The following is an 18846-nucleotide window of genomic DNA, read 5'->3' as shown; positions in this document are numbered from 1 at the left end:
TGAGCTGCGCTCATGTGTTTTGAGTTGACTGAAATTCTAGTATTATTTTATTTATATGTTAGTCATAGCCATAGCAGGTATTTGTGTCTGGGCTCACCATACCTGGATGTGAGCCCTGTGTGAGCAAGTTAGGCCTCAAATCTGCAGCTTGATCTCTGGCACAGCTATACTGTAGTTTACTGTGTAGAGCAGGCCCATATCTCACTGGTCATCTATTAATGTGCTTTGACTCCATTTGTGGTTAGTTTTCCCCCATGTGTGGTTCTTAGAGGATACTTCCAGCATGGTTAGGGACAATGATGTTGGCCCATTTGTAAATAACTGGGATAAAGAGAAGAGCAGAGCCTAGGATCGACACCAGGAGGAAGGCCCACAGAAACATTCGATCCAGAACCTGGGCTACAAACTTCCAGTCTTGTACCACCTGTGAGACAAAAGAAGCGCATGTCAGTCTCTGGACATATATATAGACACGATTAACAGACAGTGTGGGGTCAAAAATTATTATTTATATCACTATTTACTGTTTTTATTATTACCTATGGAGGTACAAATACAGAAAATCCAACAAACTCACCTCTCTGACCTCATTTTCTTTAACCACATGCATGGTTATGTAGCGAATAGACTCCAAAGCTGCTTGTAGGTGACGTCGTGTGTAGAGGAGCAGCCGACCTGAACGGCAGAGCCTGGTTTGTGGGGATAATTCATAAGATGCATGACAGACAGGACAGCCAAGACCATGAATAAGGCTGACAGGAGCAGCGGAGATGCAGCAGATGCGTGGGCAGAGGGCCGAAAGGACTCATATAGATGAGAACTGTCAGTGCAATGCCACCAGACCAGATTAAAGAGGGGTGAGCAGAGGCCGACTGGTTGTTCTAAATGCCATGTAAGCCAGACTTTGTTAAAGTATTTCCACTGCCATAAAGTAACATCAACAGCCATGCTTCAACAACATTACCTGCATATTTACTGATGATGGTGAAATGTTAGATGTATAGCTCTACTTACCTGTTTCATCCACACATTGGTTGTCATCAGCTGGTTTTTCTCGTCCTAGAACGGTAAAACAATAATCAAAGTTAAAGCTTTAATTTGAAAAGTAGCTGAGTTGGGGCATTTTTATAGAGCAATAATTTAAATATTATCTTTCAGCCCTATTATGTTTTACATTCATGTAGTTAACAGACATCCATAAACAATATCAATGATGAGTGCTTTTCTATCCTCACCACATCAACTAGTCTGGTTTAGGTATTCCACTGGACGAACCCATTTCTGGTAGTTTCCAACAGCTTGTCCTCTGCTTTTGCATAAGATGAGAGTTTTGGGATGCCTAAAAGGTTTGAAAAGACGAGACAGTCAAGAAAAATTATGAGTTCACATTAACTTGTAGGTGAAACAACAGTAGCTTTGATTTATTCAGTAGGCTCAGGCTCCATGATTGATAATTACTCTATTTCCAGTTCTGTTTCTGGCATTGCTCTCAAACAGCACAGCCTTCACCTCTCTGACCTTACCACAGTGTTTATGTCTCACGTTTCTGGATATGACCTCTGTGGGAAAGCTTTGATTTCAACAAACAGAGAAATCAAAGCTTCAACCAAGAAACACATTTGAATATACAGTGGAGAATCCTTATCCGATATCACAGATACTGTAGCAGGCGTCCATCATTCAGTTTTTTTTTTTTTTCCCACTAACCATTATCACAAAAAAAGATAATACTGAACGAAGCAGTCGTGATTGGAGAATGTTCAGTGTTTGGTATGTTTCTGTATCATTTGGCTGCACATCTCCCTTATAGAGCCAATATATTTGAACATATTGCTGTTTTCTTTCAGTGCTGTATTCTGTCTAGCTCAATGTATACAGTATATACTAGAGTCTCACAGGATTTCCAGTCTCATGTTTATGTTGTTATTATTTCCAGAGGATAGCTGCAAACAGTAGTTCAGTGAAAAAGCACTTCAGAAACAATGTATTGCACACAGGTGTTCTGAGGAATTGTATAACAACAAGGTGATTTTCCTCCTCCTCCTCCTTCAGAGAGCCCGCCCCATTTCCCCCTACCACCACCACCACCACCTTCTTCCCCCTCACCAAGCATTCTTGTGTTCACCAGTCACAGACAGGGATAGTCGCCCTCTCTGAATGTGTAAATATGTGTGTCCAGTAGTTTCTGAATATCTTCATTTTTTAGTATTTAGCAGTTGAAAATCTGACCTTCAAAACGTCATGCTTGATTCATTTAAAAAAGCTTTAAGACATGGAAGATTGTGTTGGGTGAGTAAAGGTTCAAAGGTCATGAGACTAAAACCATTCTTGGTGATTCAACACAACAAGCTCCCTTTTTTAGTATTGTAAGGCTAAAACAATGTTCAGTGTCATCTACTGCATATTGTAGCGAATACAATGAAAAATGAAAAATCATTGTACTGACAGCTGGTAAAGGGTAAAAAACATGACATGAAAACCTCATCCAGTAGAGAGACTGTTTAAATATTGAATTTAGATGTACTGTATATGTACAGTAAACATGAATAAAAAAATCGTTATATAGTGAATATATTAATTACATGAATTAAACAGTCATGACAATAATATAAACAAAATATATACGATAACATATTCATGTAAAGCATGCAGCTTTTTAAAGTAGAGAATTACTGATATCAAACTGATTCTAATACACAAAAACATTCCTACTGTACTAGTTAGCAGTTAGAAAATAAAGTGTCAGCACAAAGCACAGGAGCATTTTGATCTTTTCTCTGAGAGAAATGTAAACAATGTCAGGAGCAACACACCTAACGCCACCATCCTTTTCTTACGTTGCGATTGTTAAAAGATCGATATTTGATCGTTAGGACTGGAAAGATAAATGCATCCGGACGTGTGCTTCAGCTCCTCCCCTGGGGGTTGCATAACCCTCCGGACTTGTGGGAACAGGCGCTGCACAAAGCTGGCATACCGTGTCTGAGTGTAGTAACAACACACACCAGACCACGGTAAGTAAAGCCCCGTTTCCACTCGTCAAAAAAACAGTTAAGAGCCGCTTACATCGGGCTTTTGTCGTCAATAGAAAAGGGTTCAGTCGGCATTCACACCCAGGTCATTTTACTGCAGTAAACACGGCTCCGGCTCCGATCGGCTTCAATCGACATTGATGCAAATACAAAACCCGGGTGAATCCGCTGTTTTTAGAGTATTTGACAGTAGACATGCTGGTATAGGCCTACTGTATGGCTGTACTTCTACAGAGTCATGACAATGAGCTTTAATATTGATTGAATCAGCAGTTTAAAGCTGCAGTCAGACATAATAGGCTGTACATCGACTGCAGGCTCAACTCCTCTAAACACTTCAACTCTGCTCCATCCAAAGAATTGGCTTTTACCAAAGCGAGGAAATTGTCTGAGAAACTGATTTCAAACCGTGAGCTGATGTAAGAAAAAGAAGAAAAAATAAGTTGCAGTGATAATTAAAGCAGGAAACGCCAGATATACTGAGCCACGCCTATCTTACAATTGCAGGAACTGAAACTTTGTGTTGAGTTGGTTTGACATGATCACAATTCATTCCCACTGTAATGATATGTGTTTCACCTCGGTTACCCGTTGTTTCCATTTCAGATGAGGCTGATCTATTGCTGCAGCACTTTGCTGCTGCTCATCCTCATTCCCGGAGCCTGTCAAGCTGGAAACATCTTAGTCTTTCCTACTGAAGGCAGCCACTGGATAAACATGGATGTCCTGCTTAAAGCTTTGCACTCAAGAGGACACAATATAACTATTCTGCGTTCCAGCAAAAGCTGGTATATCAAGGATAACAACCCTTATTATAACACCATCACAGTTCAAGTGGAGAGGAGCTATGGTCGGGAGCTCATCACAAAAATGATTTCTGAGATCATCGAATTTGAAAGGGGGTCTCTTCCCTTGACAAATTTCCTCCACTTGACTGTAGGAATGTTTGGTACATTTGTTGAAGCTCATGAAGCTGTGGGTGAATTTGTATCAGTGATGCTTGATGACCAAGAGTTGATGAGAAACCTGAAGAACAGCAAATTTGACCTGGTGCTCACTGACCCCTGCTGGGGAGGTGGAATAATCTTGGCCAAATATCTGAACCTTCCGTTGGTTTATAATGTTCGCTGGCTGATAGCTGGAGAAGGTCATCTCGCTATTGCTCCTTCACCTATATCTTATATTCCTATAACAGGATCTGGCAACACTGATAAGATGAGCTTTTTTCAAAGAGTTAAAAACATGGTTTTGCATCTAATAACCCAAACACAAAACAACCTGGTGGTTAAATTAATATACCAGAAATTATGTGATAAATATCTTGGGCCTGATAATGACTTTAAACTCTTAATGCTAAATGCAGACATTTGGCTGATGAGGGCGGACTTTGTGTTTGAGTATCCACGTCCCACCATGCCCAATGTTGTGTACATTGGAGGGTTTCAGTGTAAACCTGCAAAACCTCTGCCTCAACACCTGGAGGAGTTTGTGCAGAGTTCTGGAGAACATGGAGTCATCATCATGTCTCTGGGGACTTTTGTGAGTGAACTTCCTGCTGACATGACAAATGAGATCGCTGCAGCTTTTGCTAAATTACCCCAGAAAGTCATCTGGAAGCATAAAGGTGACAGACCAGCCACTCTGGGCAACAACACTTTACTGGTGGACTGGATGCCACAGAATGACCTCCTAGGACATCCAAAGATTAAACTATTCGTGGCTCATGGGGGAACAAATGGAGTTCAAGAAGCTATTTATCATGGAGTCCCAGTCGTGGGTCTACCCCTGTTTTTTGACCAGTACGACAATCTGCTGCGACTGAGGGAGAGAGGAGGGGCTAAGATCCTTACATTAGCTACAGTGGACAAAGACAACAACTTCCTGGAGGCCATAGAGGAAGTCCTGACTGAGCCCTCCTACAGGATGAACATGCAGAGACTCTCCAGGCTGCATAGAGATCAGCCAGTGAAGCCGCTCGACAACGCCCTCTTCTGGATAGAGTTTGTCATGAGACACAAAGGTGCAGCTCACCTGAGGACAGAGTCCTACAAACTGCCCTGGTATTCCTACCACTCTCTAGATGTTATATTGTTTTTGCTAACAATTGCACTATTTCTTTTGTTCTGTTTTGTTGGGTTAGTATGGTCATGCTTCAGATTGTGTTTGAAAAGAAAAATGAAATCTGACTAATAAGGAAGGACGCATTGTTTAATTTCACACTGGTTAATGTATTACAGTCAGTTTCACTGTGATCAGTTGAATAGTAAAAAAGTGGATGTTTTACGTTTGAGCTGTGCTTTGAGTTGACTGCAAGAGTAATGCTAACTGCAATGTTGTCACAACCTCAACCTTTCATGTAACTAAATACTTGTAACATAGGAAAATAATCATGCAGTTTTCAAAGTTATTGTTTTGCAGTCATTCAATTTTGTCACTAATATTTGCATAACAGTTAAACACCATGAAACCCCTTTACTACACTTTATAATTTCCTCACACCTGTGACTTTAAGACCATGAAATTGCAGTAAGTCCTTCTCAAGCTGGACCTTGGAAGGACTAGCACATGTTCTGCTTTCTGGCAAAGGAGAAAGACTGAAAATAAGTTTTTCAGTTTCAGTATTTCATTCGTATAACACCTACTTTTCACTTGTGATGGAGCTAGGTATTTGTGCTAAACCTCAGTAGCCTAAAATCATCCTGGACCCACTGTGTTTCTGTACTGAAGTGTTACCAGGACTCCTCTCACATCCCTGCCAGAGAATGCAGAATTTGTCCTCAAGCTGAAAGGAAAGGCTGCCTGAGAGATTCAAGCCCCAGCAAGAGAGTCCCCTCTTTCTCATGCACAGCTGAACAGTGATTTGTGATACTAAAATTACAGAAAAACAAAGTTGAACCATTACTTTTACACCCAAGAACTCATCCTCATCCTAGAACGGTAATCGGTATCTCTTTAGCCTCTCCCCCGCTATCACCAACGTCCTGCTTGGCTGAAAAGCAAGCTGCAGAGTCTGCTGGATTCTACATTAATCTGTTTCAGAGTATGATAAATATAATCATAGAGTCAGAGGTATCTGGAACACTAAGATTACATACAGTATGTCCTATAAGGAAAAGGAATGCTCATTTAAAAAAACTGTAAATCTGCAGTTTACACCTGCAACTGAGTAAAATTCATGTTACCTCATTCCTGCATTTTCAAGGAGACCTTGGTTAGTACTTGCTGCTGTCTGCCTGGTGCAGTGGGCAGCATGTCAAAAAAGCCAATCCTTAATATAAAATAAACATTGAATATGTAATGTGAGTATGATATGCTACCATACAGATGATGAGGATTACATTCAGATCAACCTAAATATGACATGTTTGTACAACCAGAAAAATATGTAAAAGATCAATAACTGACAGAAAGAAAGTGTACCTATATACATGCATACCAATAAATACACCAATATATACACACTGTCATGGCTGCTGTCTTGACTCCTCTTCAGCTTGTTCACACAGTCTACCTCTGTGTTGCATCTACTCTCCTAACCTTCCCTGTCATTTCTCTCTGAGGTTACTGCAATCACCTGACCATATTTACATTATGCACACCTGAATGCTTCATGCTGCAATTATCACATACCAGGATTTTTTCGTAATTACAAGTTACTGATTTGTAGACGGCATTCACATCAACATCAAAGGCATAAATATTGCACATGAAAAGGAAACTCTCTCTTAAAGCTCCAGTTCAGAAGTGTCTGAAAATGAACAAATATGACTTGGCATGCTATCCTCACTCTTCACTGACCATCTGGCAAGTTCTACATCTTCTTTTTTGGTTTCTTGGTTACATATCCGCTAGAGTCCAACTTATCTCTGATTATGCCATCTGTCATCCCATCCCACCATGATAATTTGAGGAGGCATTCCCAGTCCTTGGGAAACTTACGCAGTGAATGGCACAGGTGGCAACAGCACAGCAACGGCAGCAGCAGCAGCAGTGAAAGAGAGGTGGCTGCCCCCCCTGCTCTCACCATGATATCAGAGGTGGCACCGGCGCACAGCTTGTCCCTCGGGCATCACAGAGCTAGAAAATAAATATTAAAAACAGTGGTTATTAAAAACAGTATCTTTTGTGTACACTGGGAATACATCTGAGCTATCAGAGTGTGGCTTCATGCCTTAGGTTAAGGGTCCAAATCCCAAGGCAGCCACCCCTGCTCGCCTTTGATAAAGCTACATTCAACCACAGTTACAGATTTCAGTGACTAGGCTTTGTAAAACAAACTAGCAAACAAAAAAAATACATCCTAAATAACAAACTGTCTCATAATCACAAACCTCTAATATGCAGAACAGCATCCTGCACAAGCCAATAATGCACTCTACCCTCACTTTGCAAACCCATCCCTTTCCAAGGTAATAAACACATTTCACATAGTAAAGCATGCAAATGCTGTATACATACCTGCTCTGAGTCTCTCCCATTAACACGCAGTCAGAGCAGCAGTGGTGGTGGTGGGTATCCTGACCACAGCGACAGGGGGTGTAAACAATGTCAGGAGCAGCACACCTAACGCCACCATCCTTTTCTTACGTTGCGATTGTTAAAAGACTTTGGGATCACGTTATCTCAGTAGTTTGATGATGCTATTGCACAAATAGCCTGCTACATAAGGTATTCTTCATCACAATTATACAGTAAGGCAGCAACAAGTTGTTTTTGTTTGTAACTCAATTACATCTAAAAGCTATATAGGCTGCATAAGTGACTGAAGACAAGGGGATTCAAATTCAAGTACTGCCCTGATGTCAACTCCAGCAATTGTTGCAAACTGATATGAGCACAGCTTCAATTACATTACACGTGTAGTCATTGGTGTAATTCTTTGTTAACCGCAGACAGGCTCGTCTTCTCTGTCGTCTGTTGAGGTCAGGGTCGTGGTTAAATAAACTGACATATTACGTAAATGAGAAGGAATGAATGAATAAAACACTTATTACTGCAAAGCTTGCACTCTGAGATCGCTCATGAACGTATTATTGAATGACCAGCACATTACATCCCAGTGCTTCTAAATGTTGATGGACTCATCAAACAGTAACCTTATCAATGACCTTTGAACCTTCCTTATCGAACACATTTACACGCAGATCCAGCCGCTACCTTTCCCCCATCAGGACTGGACCAGACCGTGTGCTTCAGCTCCTCCCCTGGGGGTTGCATACCCTTCTGAACTTGTGGGAACAGGCGCTGCACAAAGCTGGCATACCGTGACTGTACAGTAAGTAACTTTGTGTTTAGAGTGTTTGACAGTAGACATGCTGGTATAGGCCTACTGTATGGCTTGCACAAAGTAATGACATTTGTCGTCAATAGAAAAGGGTTCAGTCGGCATTCACACCCAGGTCATTTTACTGCAGTAAACACGGCTCCGGCTCCGATCGGCTTCACTCGACATTGATGCAAATACAAAACCCGGGTGAATCCGCTGTTTTTAGAGTATTTGACAGTAGACATGCTGGTATAGGCCTACTGTATGGCTGTACTTCTACAGAGTCATGACAATGAGCTTTAATATCGATCGAATCAGCAGTTTAAAGCTGCAGTCAGACATAATAGGCTGTACATCAACTGCAGGCTCAACTCCTCTAAACACTTCAACTCTGCTCCATCCAAAGAATTGGCTTTTACCAAAGCGAGGAAATTGTCTGAGAAACTGATTTCAAACCGTGAGCTGATGTAAGAAAAAGAAAAAATAAGTTGCAGTGATAATTAAAGCAGGAAACGCCAGATATACTGAGCCACGCCTATCTTACCATTGCAGGAACTGAAACTTTGTGTTGAGTTGGTTTGACATGATCACAATTCATTCCCACTGTAATGATATGTGTTTCACCTCGGTTACCCGTTGTTTCCATTTCAGATGAGGCTGATCTATTGCTGCAGCACTTTGCTGCTGCTCATCCTCATTCCCGGAGCCTGTCAAGCTGGAAACATCTTAGTCCTTCCTATTGAAGGCAGCCACTGGATAAACATGGATATCCTGCTTAAAGCTTTGCACTCAGGAGGACACAATATAACTATTCTGCGTTCCAGCAAAAGCTGGTATATCAAGGATAACAACCCTTATTATAACACCATCACAGTTCAAGTGGAGAGGAGCTTAGATCAGGACTTCATCACAAAAATCGTTTCTGAGGGGATTGAATTTGAAAGGGGGTCTCTTCCCTTGACAAAATTCCTCCACTTTACTGTAGGAATGTTTGGTACATTTGTTGAAGCTCATGAAGCTGTGGGTGAATTTGTATCAGTGATGCTTGGTGACCAAGAGTTGATGAGAAACCTGAAGGACAGCAAATTTGACCTGGTGCTCACTGACCCCTGCTGGGGAGGTGGAATAATCTTGGCCAAATATCTGAACCTTCCGTTGGTTTATAATGTTCGCTGGCTGATAGCTGGAGAAGGTCATCTCGCTATTGCTCCTTCACCTATATCTTATATTCCTATAACAGGATCTGGCAACACTGATAAGATGAGCTTTTTTCAAAGAGTTAAAAACATGGTTTTGCATCTAATAACCCAAACACAAAACAACCTGGTGGTTAAATTAATATACCAGAAATTATGTGATAAATATCTTGGGCCTGATAATGACTTTAACCTCTTAATGCTAAATGCAGACATTTGGCTGATGAGAGTGGACTTTGTGTTTGAGTATCCACGTCCCACCATGCCCAATGTTGTGTACATTGGAGGGTTTCAGTGTAAACCTGCAAAACCTCTGCCTCAACACCTGGAGGAGTTTGTGCAGAGTTCTGGAGAACATGGAGTCATCATCATGTCTCTGGGGACTTTTGTGAGTGAACTTCCTGCTGACATGACAAATGAGATTGCTGCAGCTTTTGCTAAATTACCCCAGAAAGTCATCTGGAAGCATAAAGGTGACAGACCAGCCACTCTGGGCAACAACACTTTACTGGTGGACTGGATGCCACAGAATGACCTCCTAGGACATCCAAAGATTAAACTATTTGTGGCTCATGGGGGAACAAATGGAGTTCAAGAAGCTATTTATCATGGAGTCCCAGTCGTGGGTCTACCCTTGTTTTTTGACCAGTACGACAATCTGCTGCGACTGAGGGAGAGAGGAGGGGCTAAGATCCTTACATTAGCTACAGTGGACAAAGACAACAACTTCCTGGAGGCCATAGAGGAAGTCCTGACTGAGCCCTCCTACAGGATGAACATGCAGAGACTCTCCAGGCTGCACAGAGATCAGCCAGTGAAGCCGCTCGACAACGCCCTCTTCTGGATAGAGTTTGTCATGAGACACAAAGGTGCAGCTCACCTGAGGACAGAGTCCTACAAACTGCCCTGGTATTCCTACCACTCTCTAGATGTTATATTATTCTTGCTAACAATTGCACTATTTCTTTTGTTCTGTTTTGTTGGGTTAGTATGGTCATGCTTCAGATTGTGTTTGAAAAGAAAAATGAAATCTGACTAATAAGGAAGGACGCATTGTTTAATTTCACACTGGTTAATGTATTACAGTCAGTTTCACTGTGATCAGTTGAATAGTAAAAGAGCAGATGTTTTACGTTTGAGCTGTGCTTTGAGTTGACTGCAAGAGTAATGCTACATAACTGCACTAACAAACTGCCAGTTTTGACTGGCAACTTTCTGAATGAAGTCTGTTTGATTACTTTGTCTAAAGCTGAGTCATTTCATTTATCAGTATGCATGCATCATTTTAACACCTTATTTAAAACGAAAGTCTGAAAACTCACAGCAAATGCAACATATGATTAGTAGACTTACTTGAAATCAGCTTTGTCTCTGCTTTTCTGTCTGCTGCTTCTTCTGCTGCCTGCTGCTATTTTTCTGTATACTGTTAAAACTACATGAAAAGCAAATATTCCAACAAAAGGCCTCAAGTTGTCAATAAAATATTAAAAGAATGTTGACTGGAAGACTGAATTAAAATCATGTACATTTCTAGCTTTGTTTAAATACATGCATTAAAAACATATCTAAATAAAGGTTTGCTGATCCCTTTACCAGCCACCAGATTATGCTGTTCAGTCATTTACAGTCATTTTCTAGGCAGCTGAAGTAAAATGTCAGCTATTCAATAAAATGTCACTTTTCAGAAGACAGCAGTGCACACACATAAGCATTGCAGACCACATAATAAAACTAACTGCTTAGACCATCAAGACATGCATAGCTGTAGCTGTCTGAGGGAGAATGAATTATGGAAATGCAATAAAACTAGGAAACTGCAATGTTGTCACAACCTCAACCTTTCATGGAACGAAACACTTGTAACACAGGAAAATAATCATGCAGTTTTCAAAGTTATTGTTTTGCAGTCATTCAATTTTGTCACTAATATTTGCATAACAGTTAAACACCATGAAACCCCTTTACTACACTTTATAATTTCTTCACACCTGTGACTTTAAGACCATGAAATTGCAGTAAGTCCTTCTCAAGCTGGACCTTGGAAGGACTAGCACATGTTCTGCTCTCTGGCAAAGGAGAAAGACTGAAAATAAGTTTTTCAGTTTCAGTATTTCATTCGTATAACACCTACTTTTCACTTGTGATGGAGCTAGGTATTTGTGCTAAACCTCAGTAGCCTAAAATCATCCTGGACCCACTGTGTTTCTGTACTGAAGTGTTACCAGGACTCCTCTCACATCCTTGCCAGAGAATGTAGGATTTGTCCTCAAGCTGAAAGGAAAGGCTGCCTGAGAGATTCAAGCCCCAGCAAGAGAGTCCCCTCTTTCTCATGCACAGCTGAACAGTGATTTGTGATACTAAAATTACAGAAAAACAAAGTTCAACCATTACTTTTATTTGCGTTATGCCTCGCAGATTAAGTAATCATCTTTCCAAACATTATAGATAGTGGATAGACGGAGAGAGTCGTATGTAAAATGAGAATGGACTTCTTCTCCTTTCTATTGTTTGTGTGTCTCTTATCTGAGTGGTGAGCCTTGCAATTGCCTTTCCAGGGATACATAAATTATTGAAATGAAATGAATTCAATTCATCACTATGTCCTGTAACCTGTATAAACATAAGGGCAGTTAGTGAGATGTTTATCCCAAATGATCCTGTGAGGACATGCTCTTGCTGCTATTTTTTTTTTACCAGCCCCAATAATACATTTCTAATCTATGATTCCAGCAAGTATAGTAGGTGAAATTAATGCACTGAAATTTATCGATGAGTGAGACGTCGAGAAAAATACAAAAATACATAGGGCATGGTTGAATTAATTTTTAATTTTCGTTTATGTTGTACATTCATTTTCATTCATCTTTAAAATAAACTAAATACAGAATTCAGAATCTCTTTAAAACTAAATGAAATGCTATAAAATAAAAACATGCCTGTGTGAGCAAGTTAGGCCTCAAATCTGCAGCTTGATCTCTGGCACAGCTATAGTTTACTGTGTAGAGCAGGCCCATATCTCACTGGTCATCTATTAATGTGCTTTGACTCCATTTGTGGTTAGTTTTCCCCCATGTGTGGTTCTTAGAGGATACTTCCAGCATGGTTAGGGACAATGATGTTGGCCCATTTGTAAATAACTGGGATAAAGAGAAGAGCAGAGCCTAGGATCGACACCAGGAGGAAGGCCCACAGAAACATTCGATCCAGAACCTGGGCTACAAACTTCCAGTCTTGTACCACCTGTGAGACAAAAGAAGCGCATGTCAGTCTCTGGACATATATATAGACACGATTAACATGCAGTGTGGGGTCAAAAATTATTATTTATATCACTATTTACTGTTTTTATTATTACCTATGGAGGTACAAATACAGAAAATCCAACAAACTCACCTCTCTGACCTCATTTTCTTTAACCACATGCATGGTTATGTAGCGAATAGACTCCAAAGCTGCTTGTAGGTGACGTCTTGTGTAGAGTAGGGGGGTGAGTTCAGGTGCTGAGTCCTTCATCATGCCCAGTCCCACTGCTCCTCTTGTCCTAGCCACTCCAGCTGTGGCATAACGGTCCACATGGCTGCGCATGCACAGCAGCTTAGGTAGTCGATGTAGGAAGATCTTCCTCACCCATGGTGCCATGCCATGATGTGTCGAAGAAGAGCGATGGTGGATGTTGATGGCAAAGACAGTGATAATGATGGAGAGCGTGACAAAGATCATTGTGAAGACCAGATACTCCCCAATGAGAGGGATAGCTTTAGAGGAGGACGGAATAATCTCCTCGATGACCAGGAGGAAAACAGTGAGCGACACCAACACTGAGGTGCAGAGAGAGATTTTCTCACCGCCATTGGAGGGCAGGTAGAAGACAAGGATGGTGAGGAAGGACAGGCCAATGCAGGGGATGATGAGGAAGAGGGTGTAGAAAAGAGGCAACCTGCGGATGATGAAGAAGTAGGTGATGGTGGGGTAGGAAGAGCTGCCGTCTGTCCTCAGACCACGGCTGCCTGTGGCCTTTACTATCTCCCATTCACCATTGTCAAAATAGTCCTGCTTGTCCACGTGGAAGTCCTCAAGAATTATGTCCACCTGTTAAATAAAGAGGGCAATGTCATGTCAATCACCAGTCATTATTGACGTAAATGCGCTATACACAAAGTGTGGAGACGAGAGTCACCTGGGAGCCATCATACGTCCAAGACCCAAACTTCATGGAACAGTTCTGGAGGTCAAATGGGAAGAAGGTGACGTCGATGGTGCAGGCTGACTTGTAATTGGCTGGTGGTGTCCATGATATAGTTCCATCATACTTTACAACAGCTTTGGTGACAGTTCCTTCAAAACGGCCATCTGAACTGTTGAAAGATACAGTAATACAGTGCACATTGTAGGTGTGCTAATGTGTGGGAATACAGTAGTTCAATAGTAAAATAATAAAAAAAAAGCTGGCCCCATCCACACTTCGCTTCTGTGCCAGTACTCCTGTCAGCTTTTCCAAACTGGCAGGGCGCCAATCCAAATCTACTACAGGTAATCCACCGACATGTATTATGTGTACTGAAGTACCTCAACCACAACCCCATTTACTAACCCGAACCATCTCTTTAAGCTTAACATGACTGCAAAGTAGGTAGTCCTTTGAAATCCTATTTTTTGACACAGTACTGTCTGCATATCAGTATGGTCATGACTATCATGTTGAATTTGGAAAGTATAAAAAGTATCCATATGACATCCATGTAATTTCCTTCCCATGCGTAGTGGAACATACTTATCATACAGTACAACGTCAGGAAGCCAGAGCCTGTCAGAGGGTACTCGGATAGTTGTGATGCCCAGATAGTCATCAGGGTCCCATCTGAGTTTCATGTCAGTCCACTCCTACATACAGGAAAAATGGAAATTCTGTGAAAACTCAACATAAAAATCTACAAATAGGGCCTTTAAAGGAAAGTTTGACATTTTGGTAAATGTACTTACTTTGGTAAAGGTACTTACTTGCTCTCTAAAGAGTTAGCTGAAAAGGCTGATCACATGTCTGACCACTAAAAATTAAGCTACCACTACAGGCCAGCTAACTTAGCTTCACACAAATACTGCAAACAGTGGGAAACAGCTAGCCTGGCTCTTTGATAACAAAATCCACCTACTAGTACCTTTAATATCAAATCTATCTGATTTGGCTTAGACATGCCACACATAGTAAGTACTTTGTGATAGAATGGTCTGGATAAGATGAAAAAAAAATTAAAGGGGGAAGGAAATGAAAGAGATATTATTTTCACTTTGCAAATGACGTCTGTGGCCACTGCCCTTCCATCACCCTTTTTGCATGATACAATCCATCACTGTGAAAGGGAGCGGCCGACCTGAACAGCAGAGCCTGGTCTGTGGGGATAATTCATAAGATGCATGACAGGCAGGACACCCAAGACCATGAATAAGGCTGACAGGAGCAGCGGAGATGCAGCAGATGCGTGGGCAGAGGGCCGAAAGGACTCATATAGATGAGAACTGTCAGTGCAATGCCACCAGACCAGATTAAAGAGGGGTGAGCAGAGGCCGACTGGTTGTTCTAAATGCCATGTAAGCCAGACTTTGTTAAAGTATTTCCACTGCCATAAAGTAACATCAACAGCCATGCTTCAACAACGTTACCTGCATATTTACTGATGATGGTGAAATGTTAGATGTATAGCTCTACTTACCTGTTTCATCCACACATTGGTTGTCATCAGCTGGTTTTTCTCGTCCTAGAACGGTAAAACAATAATCAAAGTTAAAGCTTTAATTTGAAAAGTAGCTGAGTTGGGGCATTTTTATAGAGCAATAATTTAAATAGCATCTTTCAGCCCTATTATGTTTTACATTCATGCAGTTAACAGACATCCATAAACAATATCAATGATGAGTGCTTTTCTATCCTCACCACATCAACTAGCTGGGAGATGGCCAGACCAAACTTCACGCAGATGGTCTGGTTTAGGTATTCCACTGGACGAACCCATTTCTGGTAGTTTCCAAAGAGATATTTGAACAGCTTGTCCTCTGCTTTTGCATAAGACGAGAGCTTTGGGATGCCTAAAAGGTTTGAAAAGACGAGTGAGTTGATATTATGAGAAAATTATGAGTTGATATTAATTTGTAGGTGAAACAACAGTAGCTTTGATTTATTCAGTAGGCTCAGATTCCATGATTGATAATTACTCTATTTCCAGTTCTGTTTCTGGCATTGCTCTCAAACAGCACAGCCTTCACCTCTCTGACCTTACCACAGTATTTATGTCTCATATTTCTGGATATGACCTCTGTGGGAAAGCTTTGATTTCAACAAACAGAGAAATCAAAGCTTCGTCTGAGACCCAAATTTGAATATACAGTGGAGAATCCTTATTGGATATCAGAGATACTGTGGAAGGCGTCCATTTTTCAGTTTTTCTGTCATTGAGCCATTATCACAAAAAAGATAATACTGAACGAAGCAGTCGTGATTGGAGAATGTTCAGTGTTTGGTATGTTTCTATATCATTTGGCTGCACATCTCCCTTATAGAGCCAACATATTTGAACATACTGCTGTTTTCTTTGTATACAGTATATACTAGAGTCTCACAGGATTTCCAGTCTCATGTTTATGTTGTCACTTGTTATTATTTCCAGAGGATAGCTGCAAACAGTAGTTCAGTGAAAAAGCACTTCAGAAACAATGTATTGCACACAGGTGTTCTGAGGAATTGTATAGCAACAAAGTGATTTTTGCATATGATTGTGGAAAGCATTGCAGAGATTTTGACCACTTCTTATTTACTGTATGCCCTTCCTTCATTCACCACGGCAAGAAACTGATACACTTGTGTCTTGCACTGTGATTCGTATGTGTCAGTGTTTGTTAATAATGCAGGCAAACTCAACTGAAGGTGCATGTTTTGTTTTGGTTTTTGTTTTGTTTGTTTTTTATTAAATCACTGCTTACAGATGCTAATGGATTTTGGAATATTATTTTATACAAATAAATATATTTAAATTCCGGAAAAAAGACAGAAAGCCCAGAAAAAACATATGATGCCAATTCATTTTAAGTGTTTGACCACTTGAGCTTCATCTGCAAATATATGAAAATAAACAGCATTAAACTTTTTTTTTTTTTTTGTGCATACATGCATCCCAAATATGTACCCTTAAATGCAGGTAAAAGACTATAAGTTTATTTACAGCATAACATAAAGTGACTGCTTGAATCCCAGTCAAACTGCAGCATTGTTTTGCTGAAGCAGAACTCCACTACAGAGTTGAAATCATTTATTGACTTTTGAATTACACACAATTTCTTTCATTCTGCTCTTTAAATCATTCACCGACACGGTTATAAAACTCATTTATAGATGGAGAATGTGGCTGGAAATGTACCACAGGAGTGACCACAGATGTATGGTGTCACCCTTTCAGTGTGTGTGGATCAATATAGACAAGGCTGCAACACCCTCAATCAATGACCCTGTAATCAGCAAATTCATCATCTCTTTAGCCTCTCCCCCGCTATCACCAACGTCCTGCTTGGCTGAAAAGCAAGCTGCAGAGTCTGCTGGATTCTACATTAATCTGTTTCAGAGTATGATAAATATAATCATAGAGTCAGAGGTATCTGGAACACTAAGATTACATACAGTATGTCCTATAAGGAAAAGGAATGCTCATTTAAAAAAACTGTAAATCTGCAGTTTACACCTGCATCTGAGTAAAATTCATATGTTACCTCATTCCTGCATTTTCAAGGAGACCTTGGTTAGTACTTGCTGCTGTCTGCCTGGTGCAGTGGGCAGCATGTCAAAAAAGCCAATCCTTAATATAAAATAAACATTGAATATGTAATGTGAGTATGATATGCTACCATACAGATGATGAGGATTACATTCAGATCAACCTAAATATGACATGTTTGTACAACCAGAAAAATATGTAAAAGATCAATAACTGACAGAAAGAAAGTGTACCTATATACAAGTTACTGATTTGTAGACGGCATTCACATCAACATCAAAGGCATAAATATTACACAGGAAAAGGAAAATTTCTCTTAAAGCTCCAGTTCAGAAGTGTCTGAACAAATATGAAAACCTCATGTCAGTCAAAGTGCTTTAAATTTCCTATTTTTACTGTCCATCCAAAAGCTCACTGTTCCTGGTTTTCTGCATTAATGAGTTTGAATTATGTAACCAAGAAAAATCAAACTAATGGTAAATGAAGACGAGGTCCACCATTTGTCTCCCAGTAAATTTTTGTCTTAAGGTTTTATAGTTTTTAGGATAAATTATAGATGTTGTTTATGTGGTTTATGTGGTCTTTCACATACTAGCTGTTAGAACTGTCTTGTTTGTTCAATAGTTAGATAATTTACTTACGTTCTGTGCAAGCCTTAGAGGGTGTCACTCTGACACCAATACTTTTGTCTGACTTAACTTGGCATGCTATCCTCACTCTTCACTGACCATCTGGCAATTTCTACATCTTCTTTTTTGGTTTCTTGGTTACATATCCGCTAGAGTCCAACTTATCTCTGATTATGCCATCTGTCATCCCATCCCACCATGATAATTTGAGGAGGCATTCCCAGTCCTTGGGAAACTTACGCAGTGAATGGCACAGGTGGCAACAGCACAGCAACGGCAGCAGCAGCAGCAGTGAAAGAGAGGTGGCTGCCCCCCCTGCTCTCACCATCATATCAGAGGTGGCACCGGCGCACAGCTTGTCCCTCGGGCATCACAGAGCTAGAAAATAAATATTAAAAACAGTGGTTATTAAAAACAGTATCTTTTGTGTACACTGGGAATACATCTGAGCTATCAGAGTGTGGCTTCATGCCTTAGGTTAAGGGTCCAAATCCCAAGGCAGCCACCCCTGCTCGCCTTTGATAAAGCTACATTCAACCACAGTTACAGATTTCAGTGACTAGGCTTTGTAAAACAAACTAGCAAACAAAAAAAATACATCCTAAATAACAAACTGTCTCATAATCACAAACCTCTAATATACAGAACAGCATCCTGCACAAGCCAATAATGCACTCTACCCTCACTTTGCAAACCCATCCCTTTCCAAGGTAATAAACACATTTCACATAGTAAAGCATGCAAATGCTGTATACATACCTGCTCTGAGTCTCTCCCATTAACACGCAGTTAGAGCAGCAGTGGTGGTGGTGGGTATCCTGACCACAGCGACAGTGCTGCTCTAGCGCTCCTCCATTCCATGCAGGTTCTTTTTCTCGTCTCATACAGATGCTGCTTCCCTCCTTGCTGCCTCCAATTGTGCACAGGCAACACATTCTCCTCCTCCTCCTCCTCCTTCAGAGAGCC

The 18846-nt window shown here is 40.7% G+C and overlaps 1 protein-coding gene, 1 long non-coding RNA gene and 2 pseudogenes across 3 annotated transcripts; 2 read left to right on the top strand and 2 right to left on the bottom strand.

The window, feature by feature from the left end:
* Nucleotides 1–10: 10 nt before the first annotated feature.
* LOC139627668 (uncharacterized) lies at nucleotides 11–3642 on the bottom strand. The gene is made up of 5 exons (XR_011692605.1): nucleotides 2814–3642; nucleotides 1236–1339; nucleotides 1015–1059; nucleotides 578–689; nucleotides 11–424 (listed from the first exon to the last, which is right to left on the bottom strand). It is a non-coding gene; the product is annotated as an uncharacterized lncRNA (long non-coding RNA).
* Nucleotides 2876–6496, top strand: LOC139627661 (UDP-glucuronosyltransferase 2C1 pseudogene; annotated as a pseudogene).
* On the bottom strand, nucleotides 5855–18846 carry chrna5 (cholinergic receptor, nicotinic, alpha 5). 2 transcript variants are annotated; one of them, XM_071488656.1, is made up of 9 exons: nucleotides 18640–18846; nucleotides 18121–18258; nucleotides 15424–15575; nucleotides 15203–15247; nucleotides 14266–14375; nucleotides 13672–13849; nucleotides 12888–13583; nucleotides 12685–12734; nucleotides 5855–5949 (listed from the first exon to the last, which is right to left on the bottom strand). In XM_071488656.1, exons 2-9 carry the CDS (start codon nucleotides 18209–18211, stop codon nucleotides 5937–5939), a joined length of 1335 nt encoding a protein of 444 aa, XP_071344757.1. In that variant the 5' UTR covers nucleotides 18212–18258; nucleotides 18640–18846; the 3' UTR covers nucleotides 5855–5936. The 2 variants fall into 2 exon arrangements, with proteins under 2 accessions (XP_071344757.1, XP_071344756.1); XM_071488655.1 differs by lacking the exon at nucleotides 5855–5949 and having other exon boundaries at nucleotides 12303–12734; nucleotides 18640–18845.
* LOC139627659 (UDP-glucuronosyltransferase 2C1 pseudogene) lies at nucleotides 8172–10815 on the top strand (annotated as a pseudogene).

The sequence above is a fragment of the Trachinotus anak genome, unplaced genomic scaffold, assembly GCF_046630095.1.
Source record: "Trachinotus anak isolate AG129_WGS33_773 ecotype Australia unplaced genomic scaffold, CSIRO_AGI_Tana_v1 ptg000011l, whole genome shotgun sequence".
NCBI classification, from domain to species: Eukaryota; Metazoa; Chordata; class Actinopteri; order Carangiformes; family Carangidae; genus Trachinotus; species Trachinotus anak.
This window is presented reverse-complemented; position numbering and strand designations above follow the sequence as displayed.